Raw genomic sequence first — 9933 nt, 5'->3', positions numbered from 1 at the left:
TATACGGGGGAAGCTTTACTGGGAGACATAAGTTACACCTGTGACATGAAAGTGGTATTCTTATATAATTAAACTGCTTTAATTAGACAGCATGAAAATAAGCAAGTTTGCAATTGACGTGCTGTCATGTTACTGCAATGAGAGTGTGACGCCCTGACAAAATCAGGTTGTCACAGGAGACTGCATCCATCTTCCAGATGCAGGACTCTCTCCTCCTTGTCCTACCAACACAACCCCACACACAGGTACATACACCAGCCACAAAAGCCTAGTCACCCCCCCAGGACAATAGGGACACACCAGTGGGCGGGGCCAGGCAGATGGTGACGCCCACCTAGGGGTCCTGAGGTGTTAGGGGAGGGAACACGACAGTCAAGGGGGGCAGTTGAGTGCTGACAGAGGAAGTGAGAGTGGTGATGGTCGGGGGTTGTAGCTCCCGGACTACTGGACTACCTAAGCTGACTAGGTGCCAGACGGCAGAGCAGGGCCACAGGCGACGGAAATCCAATCGCGGGAGACCTTAAGTGGACCGGGGCAGGGTTGTTGTAGCCCGCCGATGCTGACAGCGGGAATCCGGTCCGGAGGCCGTGCACAGCCGGGGTACCTGGACCCCAGGGCGAGGACAGCTGCAAACACCTTTCCGATTAACCAGCAGGGGACAAGATTCCAAGTCTTGTCCCACTAGCAGCCCAGATAGAGCGAGACGGAAGCCCAACACGGCGGATAGGGTGTCTGCAAGTGCCTGCTAAAATCCCAAGGGTCAGATCTCGCGGGCCACAGGTCCCACAGCAAAGACACCGGGAGTGGACTTTTCCCGTTTCATGCGGACAAGTCAACACACGAGACACCAAACTAGAGTGCAGGAGGGAGGGCCCCTGTTCTGTTCACCGATGTGCGGGACTCGAGCGCACCCCTCCGGAGGCTACCAGTATCCGGCCGTTGGTTTACTATCTGGACTCTGTGTGATTTATTCAAAAACAGTGAGTACACAGGTATCACCCGGTCCAGCTCTGCAGACTGCGTCCCAGCACTCTACTCAACCTACACCTGGGCCCCGGGACTACACCTCCCCTACCCGTGGAGGGGATACCATCCTGCTGCCCCGCTCCATCAGCCCCGGGCACCCCATACCAAGGCAGCGGCGGTGTCACCAACAATCACCGCAACCCACGGGTGACGTCACTGACAAACTCTCCCCTGTAAATAACACCCCCTTATTCAGTTGTGGGTGATGGACTGCTGCACGAGCCCGGGTCCGGCTGCCACTCGAGCCACAGCAACCGCCCGAATCCGAGCGTCTCCAGCAGCCCCCTTTGCCGTGGTCTGTTCCCGAACCGCAACAAGAACATTTATCTTACATAGCGTACAGCTTGTTTCCAGGGAGCCGGGCCCAGTGTTTGCAGTCGTTACATTCCAGAAGAGGAATTAACTCTTGACCTCCCGGTCAGTTCTCTCCAGCTCATTTGCTCACCTCTCTCTCAGCTCTTGATAGGGATCTGATCTGTCCCGTAGAATCACAATCCCCAGTTTGTTGAGCAGGTATCAATATTAACTCAGAACAAACACTACCATACTGTTAATGTGTTCTAGCAGGATGGAGCTCCTGACCAGAACGGTCACTCAAGGAGGAAGTGCCCACCACAAAGCAACACGGAAGTAAGGAGACTGCAGAGCTGTGAGCTGCTCAAGAGACCACTTGAGAATATGGCATATGATATAGTCACATCAAAAGAACAATGATTGTTCTTTTGATGTCCTGAGGAAAGGAGACAGATGTCTCTGAAACACGTAGACCTGTACGAACAATAAAGAGATTATATCAATATACCATTGAGTATCGGCGCGGTATATACCCAATTTCTGCTCACGTTTCTACTACATGTAGGAAAAGTGAGAGAGCATACAAAAGTTTTGGGGGAACATTATTACTACATTGTAGTAGCCTTGGAAGTAGATTTTAAAATAATTTTAGAATTGGAAATCCCCAATGTAAAATTAGAATAGAGGAGTCTTATTTATCAGTGGCGCATGCTGGATGATTCATTTGGCAAATCCTTACACTGTGCAGTCTACACCATCTCCTTGTTAGCTTACTTTAAACCAAGTTTCATAGTCTTTAAGGTTGAATGAAGCACACCAATCACCAGGATTTTCCTATATAACCTAAAGCCAGTGCTATACTGGCACTATCAGGCTCATTAATTCTATACATACCTTTAGTTGTCAGCTCGGATGTATAGGTTTTGAAACACAAGCAAGTAAAGTTTGTAAAATGAGCAGCTTTTTGAATGGCAGCAGCTGCCTATCAGCTGATAGCTGGGGTCGGTTTTGATAGTGATTCCCGCCCCTTGCCTGTCCATCCTCCCCCTATCTGTTATTTATGCTAATGCTATTATATAGAATCGTTTTGCTAAGTGGCTAGAAGGACTTGTGCTGATGTCATACCCCTGTGACCAGAAGGGGCGGAAGATCAGCCAACAGAAAAATAATAATGTGGCTTCCTGGTATCAGCTATGTTGGCTGGGACCCCGCCCCTTCTGGTCACATTGGTATGACATCAGCACAGGTCCTTCTAGCCGCTTAGTAAAACGACTCTATAATAGAATTAGCATAAATAAAAGGGGGAGGATGGACAGGCAGTGGGGGCGGGATTCACTATGTAACCCACCCCAGCTATCAGCTGATTGGCAGCTGCTGCCACTCAAAAAGCTGCTCATTTTATAATCTTTCCTTGCTTGTGTTTCGAAACCTATAAATCCCAGCTGAAAACTAAAGGTATGTATAGAATCAGTGTGATAGCGCCAGTATAGCACTGGCTTTAGATTACACAGGAAAATCCTGGAGATTCGTACGCTTCAAGTCCGTCGAGTTCAACCCATGACCTAACCTAACATGTTGATCCAGTTGTTGACGTAATTTTTTTTTATGCAATTTGTCTCTTATCTCCGTCACGACATCTTCTGTAAATGTACAGTGCTACAAGTGGTCTGTTCCTGCAAACCATATGCGATGCTGGAAAATCATCAGCAATTGTCAGCTATGTGTCATAGCTGACACTCTGCTGTGTAGCGCCCGCAATCAGTCCTCGCACCGATCGGGGGTGTTTAACCCATCTGATGCCGCTGTGAATAGCGGCAGCGGCATCGATTGGCGTGTAGAGGGAGGGGGCTCTCTCTTTGCTCTGATCAGCACAACATAATTCTGATTGTGTTGTGGCAATGGTCTACATGGTGACCATGTGCTAAATAATGGCAGTGGGGTCACCCGGGGATGGATTGCCTGTGAGACCCTGTGTTAAATAATGGCAGTGGGGTCACCCAGGGACGGATTGCCTGTGAGACCCGGTCATGAGTAGGACCTGACGTGGAAAAATTAGAAATTGCTGATAAACTTTGAACCCTTTTGACTTCATAACGAAAAAACCCCATAGGTTTCAAAAATTGCACTGATGTAAAGTAGACATGTGGCAATTGTTATTTATTAACTATTTTGTGTGACATAATCCTCTGGTTTAAGGGCATAAAAACAAAGTTTGAAAATATTTTCACATACAAATGCAAAAAATTAACATCCTAAATTAACCACTAACATGAAGCACAATATGTCACGAAAAAACAATCTCAGAATCACCGGGATCCGTTTCCAGAGTTATACCTCAAACTGACACTGGTCAGGTATTGAAAAAATTTGCCGGGTCAAGAAGGTGAAAATAGCCTGGGGAAGGGATGAAATCATAGCCCAGTCTGACTAAGGCTAGTTTCACACATCCAGCTTTTCGCCGGTTTGCCGCTTCTGGCGCACGCCAGTACAGTGTATACAGTACACTGGCAGCGCGACAAGCTCCAGTCACATACTGTCATGTGACCGGAGCATGTGACCCGGAAGTTACAGCGCTGCAACTGTACTGTATACACTGTACTGTATACACTGTACTGGCGTGCGCCGGAACCGGCAAAACGTCGAAAAGCCGGATGTGTGAAACTGGCCTAAACCACAACTCCATGCCAGTGGTGGCAAAAAAAGTCTCTAAAATACATTGTTGCTTTTTCATCACGGCTTGTCTTTTGCTGGGTGAAGCAAGGCTAGAAACTTCCTATGTACAGGTTACATAATGGGTATGAGCGGTTTAACCACTTCACAACATACGCGTACATGTTATATGTTGTGTCCCTGATTTTCATAAAAGTCTGATCTATCAAACCATGAAATACCGTATTTTTCGGACTATAAGATGCACTTTTCCTCCCAAAAATTTGGGAGGAAAAAGAGGGGTGCATCTTAAAATCCGAATGTAGCTGTGGAGCGGGGTCACGGGAGGCAGGGGCTAAGCTGTGCTGTGGGCGCTGCTCTCTGCAGCCCTACTCTGTGTGGAAGGCGGGAAGCGCGGTTCTGTGCGGCGGGCGGGCAGGTAGTGAGGCTTTGCGTGGTGGGCGGGCAGGCAGTGCAGCTCTGTGAGGCGGGCGGGCAGGCAGAGAGGCTCTGTGTGGCGGGCGGGCAGGCAGAGAGGTGCTGTGCGGCGGGCGGGCAGGCAGGCACAGAGGCTCTGTGTGGCGGGCAGGCAGGCAGAGAGGCTCTGTGTGGCGGGCGGGCAGGCAGAGAGGCTCTGTGTGGCGGGCGGGCAGGCAGAGAGGTGCTGTGCGGCGGGCGGGCAGGCACAGAGGCTCTGTGTGGCGGGCGGGCAGGCAGCGAGGCTCTGTGTGGCGGGCGGGCAGGTAGAGAGGCTCTGTGTGGCGGGCGGGCAGGCAGAGAGGTGCTGTGCGGCGGGCGGGCAGGCAGGCACAGAGGCTCTGTGTGGCGGGCAGGCAGGCAGAGAGGCTCTGTGTGGCGGGCGGGCAGGCAAAGAGGCTCTGTGCGGGCAGCAAGGCACAGGCCATTCTGAAGATGTCGGTGGTAAGTTCATGAAATAATGGTGCCCAGAGTCGTCGCGTACGCAGATGGAGCTCTCGGCTCAAGCTCTCCTCTGTGCACGTGCCGACTCCGGCTGCCATTTCTTTGAAACCCGCACTGCCGACATCTTCAGAATGGCCCGTACCTCGCCGCATGCAGTGAGCACCAAACATAGCAGTGCCCGCAGTGAGCATCTGAGCCCCTCACTGCACCGCCTCCAGCATCAACCTGCTCCACCACCGCCCCTGCCTCCTGTGACCTAGCTCCACCACCGTTGTCACCCCCCCCCCCTCCTGGTAAGACACCACTGGACTATAAAACTGACCCCTTATTTTTTTTTGTAACCTTTTTTATCTCTAAATTTGGGGTGCGTCTTATAATCCTGTGCGTCTTATAAAACGAAAAATATGGTAAATTAATCCTATCGATAAACAGTGTAACAAGAAAAAAATCTAAATGCCAGAATTATATTTTTTTGCCCACCACAACATTAATCTATCCAGAAATGGTATCAGTAAAAACAGGAGATCATGGAACAAAAAATAAGTCTTCATACAGCCCCATATCTCACAAAATGAAAATGTTATGGGCCTCGAAAAATAGTGACCCAAGCAAGATTTATTTACTTTTTTTTTTTTTTTTTTTTTACAAATTTCAGATTTTTTCCCCTCAAACTTAAATAAAAAAAACACTATACATGTTTGTTATCTGCGTACCCATAAATTACTAGGGGAATCATATGGTCAGGTCAGTTTTACCGAATAATGAACAGGGTAAATAAAAAAAAAAAAATCATTGTGGAATTGCACTTTTTTTTTTTTTTTAATTTCAATGCACTTTGAGATTTTACCACTTTCCCATGCACCACATGATAAAATTAATGGTGTCATTCAAAAATACAATTAATCTCGCAAATAACTAACCCTTTTATGACTATGTGGACTAAAAGGTTAAAAATAAATAAAAATATGTTTTTTTGGGAAGAGTGGTGAAAAAACAAAAACAACAAAAAAAAGACGAAACGGAAAATAACCAAGTCACGAAGGTGTTGAAAAGGTCTCGTATACACACCTGCTTCTGGGTTGGATGGGATCTTCCACATGTACAGGTTGAAATCATCTGAGCCGGAGAGGATGAACTGAAAAACAACAATAAAAATTAACCCACAACCACAAACTATAGGAATATCTCTACTCACACCCATCTATAGGTGTATAATACATGGGAGAGAGATGTGCAATATATTAATACCCTCATGAAAGGAGCGCGGTGCAGACTCGCATACATCTGTCCTACATGACACACAAGATACGCTTCACTTTCCATTCATAGTCACGTTTTTAGGCAGTAAAGCTAGTGAGACATAATCCCCGTTACATCATCCGAACAATCAGCAAAAGATCCCGATGGATTTAACGCAGGATACAAGTAAATCCAAGGAGGACATACTTGTTAGAAATAGACATGGACTGTACAACTTAATAAGTGCGATGAACGGTCCCGTGACACATTCTTGCCAAGAGGAGCTGCTGACTTTGGCCGGAATAATCAGCACTCTCATGTATCTGGGGCGGCAGCCAGACCGTCCCCCACGACGTCTGCGGTCACAGGAAATACAGGTTAACAGTAATGTTATGGGGGAGTCGGAAGTGATAACTGCCAGACTATAGCTGTGTGAGACACACAAACACGTGACCTGCGAATAAGGAATGTAATGATGTATAGTGATCGGGAAGCCTAAAGAGCGAACCAGGAGGAGGATGGTGATATGTACACACTCCACATACTGCCATACTTTTTACAGGTACACATCTGACTTAGGATAGGTTCACATTTCCGTTGTTTATGATCAGTCACAATCCGCCGCTTTGATAAACAACGCAATCCGTTTGGCGGATTCCATTGTTTCACATAGACTTGTATGAGTGGCGGATTGTGACTGATGACGCTGCGTTGCGCTGTGTGGAGCGACTGACCGTCGGGCAGCAGGAACGCAGCATGTAGCGTTTTTTGAACAGCGGAATCCTTTTGTTTTCGCTGCGCATGCTCTCTCTCGGCGGCCGAACAATCAGCTGATCTTCTGTGAGCAATCAGCTGATCTCCCGGCGGCCAGCTAATGAGAGCGATTAGCTGATCACCCGGCGGCCGCCTTCTGTGAGCGATCAGCTGATCACCCGGCGGCCGGCTTCTGTGAGCGATCAGCTGATCTCCCGGCGGCCGGCTTATGAGAGCGATCAGCTGATCTCCCGGCGGCCGGCTTATGAGAGCGATCATTCACAATAGCCGGGAGATCATCTGATCGCACTCAAAAGCCGGTGGTCGGGTGATCAGCTGATTGCTCTCAAAAGCCAACGGCCAGCTACTGTGAACGATCAGCTGATTGTTCTCTCTCACGTTTTACAACGGAATCCGCTTTATGTGACAATGAATTCCAATTCTTGTCACCCGTTGTACAACGCATCAGTCACAAGCGTCAAACAATGCAGGTGACTGATGCAAAACAACGGAAATGTGAACCTAGAATAATCAAAACCATGGCCCTTTAGCCTATCAGCTAAAAATCTAATGTGCTTGGTCCCCAGATGTCTGCTGTCAGGGAATTGGAAGATCAGACATGTTGGATTTGGACATGCCCGACTCTTTGTTGTCTTAGGAAATAAGAGCAGAGAGAGGTGTGACAACATTAATCTGCCTACAGAAATAAACATGAAGGACCAAGCGTGTATGGGTGTCAGGTGAGAACAAACATTTACAACCATTCATTCACTCTAATTACATTTAGTACTGGTATAAAACTAATATAGCGCCTGTTAGAAGCGGAGAAACATCTGTTTATTTTTCTTCTACATATTCGATATGAAACGCCTCGCATATTTACTCTGAATTTACACACCGGACATATGAGGGTCTGGAGTGGTCCTTTAATAAGGAAAAACGCAAATGATGAGTTGGGTGCAAATGTGTCTGCAACTGGAGCTGCGTGCTGCTCTGGAGGTAGGAGTGTGCCCCCTTTACCTTTGGGGCAGCTGCACCAATGCATGGTACATAGATCCTCCCTGCCTGATTTTAATGGTACAGTTTCTACTACAGCATCCATATACACAAGCTGGTACATTCCATGTGCTGCAGAAAAAAACCAAGACTGAAAAGTCTTTTACCTCCTGCCATTGAAACCCCATAGGCGGGCGTTGACAGATTATCTGATATGGGCTGAAAGCATGTTCTGATGTCTGGGAGGAATGTGAACAGAAGCCATGAAAACCAGAGTCCTGCTTTCATTTCATGAGGGCTGCATTTTTTTACTGGAAGCAATTACAGGGGGTGGGGGAAGCCTTCAGGCACCGGTAAGCAGAAGCTGCCTTACATGGAAGCAAAATTTTAGAAAAGTTTCAGGGCTGTGTGTCAAAATCAGGAAGGTGAGCGCTACCATCTAAATCACTGGGGCCCGGTATGTAAAAACGGCGTGCAAAATACGGTTATTCTCCTTGGACTGTGACACCGGAGCGATCCTGCGCCCATCCAAATTGACAGAGACAATAAATGTATATGATTTAGAGCAAAGTTCTCCGAGCCATAATCCATAAGTATGCTAAGCATGGGGCTGTGCAGCCAGGAACATTCATGGTGGGTGCAGAGACCAGGAATTCTTCTCCTGTCTGATGCCAAATTACAGGCAGACTGTCAGCTGGCTCTGTTTACACAGAATTTGGCCTAAAGGCAGATGGTGCATTCCTCGTTAGCTCCTACTGAAATTTAGCAATGACGGTGGGAGTGGATAGTGATGCAAAGGCATGAATGAGACTTGTGGTTACCCCGTCTGGGCCTCAGATTAATGAAAAGCGCAGCATGTACAACTAGGAAAACACGCACCATGATGTTTATTAGCATGTCTTACACGGTTACAAAACCTCCTCGCCTTACCACAGCACACCGCTTCCGTTTTTTCCTCTTCTCAGTGTCATAACTGCTTTATTTTCCTATAGACTGTGTCTTGGTTTTTGAAGGATGATTTGTAGTTTTAAATGACATTATTCATTTTAGCATACGATGTACAGAAAAACGGAAAGAAAATCTAAGTGCAGTAAAATGGCAGAAAAAGAGCAAGGCCGACATTTTTTGTACAATTTTTGTGTCGTAATTAGTGATGAACAAACCCAAACTGTAAAATTTGGCATCCAAACACCAGGTGTTCTCAGGGAACTCTGTGTTACTGTTCGGGTTTAGCCACCCAGATAAATAATTTTATATTATATATATATATATATGTATATATATATATATATATATATATATATATATATTTTTTATTAAAGAAAGGACCCGGAAGTAGCATTACAGCCGCGCGGGAGGCTCAATAAGTTGGTAAGTATATTGCTCCTGCTTTAAAGGGTTAAACCAGGAGCAATATACTTACCAACTTACTGAGCCTTCCGCGCGGCTGTAATGCTACTTCCAGGTCCACTCATCACTCCTCCTCATACATATTCACTGCTTTCCTCTGATTGGCTGCCGGTAGACCACACCCCCACCCTCTCTAACAGCGTCTGTGATTGGCTGGAATAACAGGCGGCGCTGTCTGCATGCTTCTAGTGAAGTGTAAAAATAAATTAAAAAAAAAAAATGGCGTAGGGCTCCCCCCTATAGTGATACCGGCACAGATAAAACCACGGCTACATGCTGCTGCCCCCAGCCGTGGGCGTAACTTGGCTGTGTATCAAAATAAGAGGAACCGCATATGGCTTTTTGTTTTTTCATTTAAATATATAATTGGAAAAAAAAAACAAACAAAAAACGATGTCTGGTCCCCCCAATTTTGATACCCAGCCAAAATAAAGCTGGAGGCTGGTATTCTCAGGCTGGGTAAGCCCATGAGTATTGGGGACCACCCCCCCAGCTTAGGAATAGCAGTCTGCAGCCGTCCCGGAATTGTCATATCCATTAGATAAGACAATCCCTACGTTTTACCCAACTCTTCCTGGTTGCCCTGGTGCAGTGGCAATCTGGGTAATAAGGGGTTAATGACATTGCACAACTGTCATCAAGCCG

The 9933-nt window shown here is 47.0% G+C and overlaps 1 protein-coding gene across 1 annotated transcript in view; it reads right to left on the bottom strand.

The window, feature by feature from the left end:
* The window catches only part of DCAF5 (DDB1 and CUL4 associated factor 5), a 133158-nt gene that overhangs the window by 6949 nt on the left and 116276 nt on the right, over positions 1–9933 (bottom strand). Inside the window, exon 7 of the mRNA XM_075329842.1 lies at positions 5959–6025. Coding sequence (XP_075185957.1) covers positions 5959–6025 — 67 coding nt within the window. The remainder of the gene's footprint in view (positions 1–5958; positions 6026–9933) is intronic.

The sequence above is a fragment of the Anomaloglossus baeobatrachus genome, chromosome 12 (assembly GCF_048569485.1).
Source record: "Anomaloglossus baeobatrachus isolate aAnoBae1 chromosome 12, aAnoBae1.hap1, whole genome shotgun sequence".
Lineage (NCBI taxonomy): Eukaryota > Metazoa > Chordata > Amphibia > Anura > Aromobatidae > Anomaloglossus > Anomaloglossus baeobatrachus.
The sequence above is the reverse complement of the archived record's forward strand: the minus strand, read 5'-3'. Positions and strand labels throughout refer to the sequence as shown.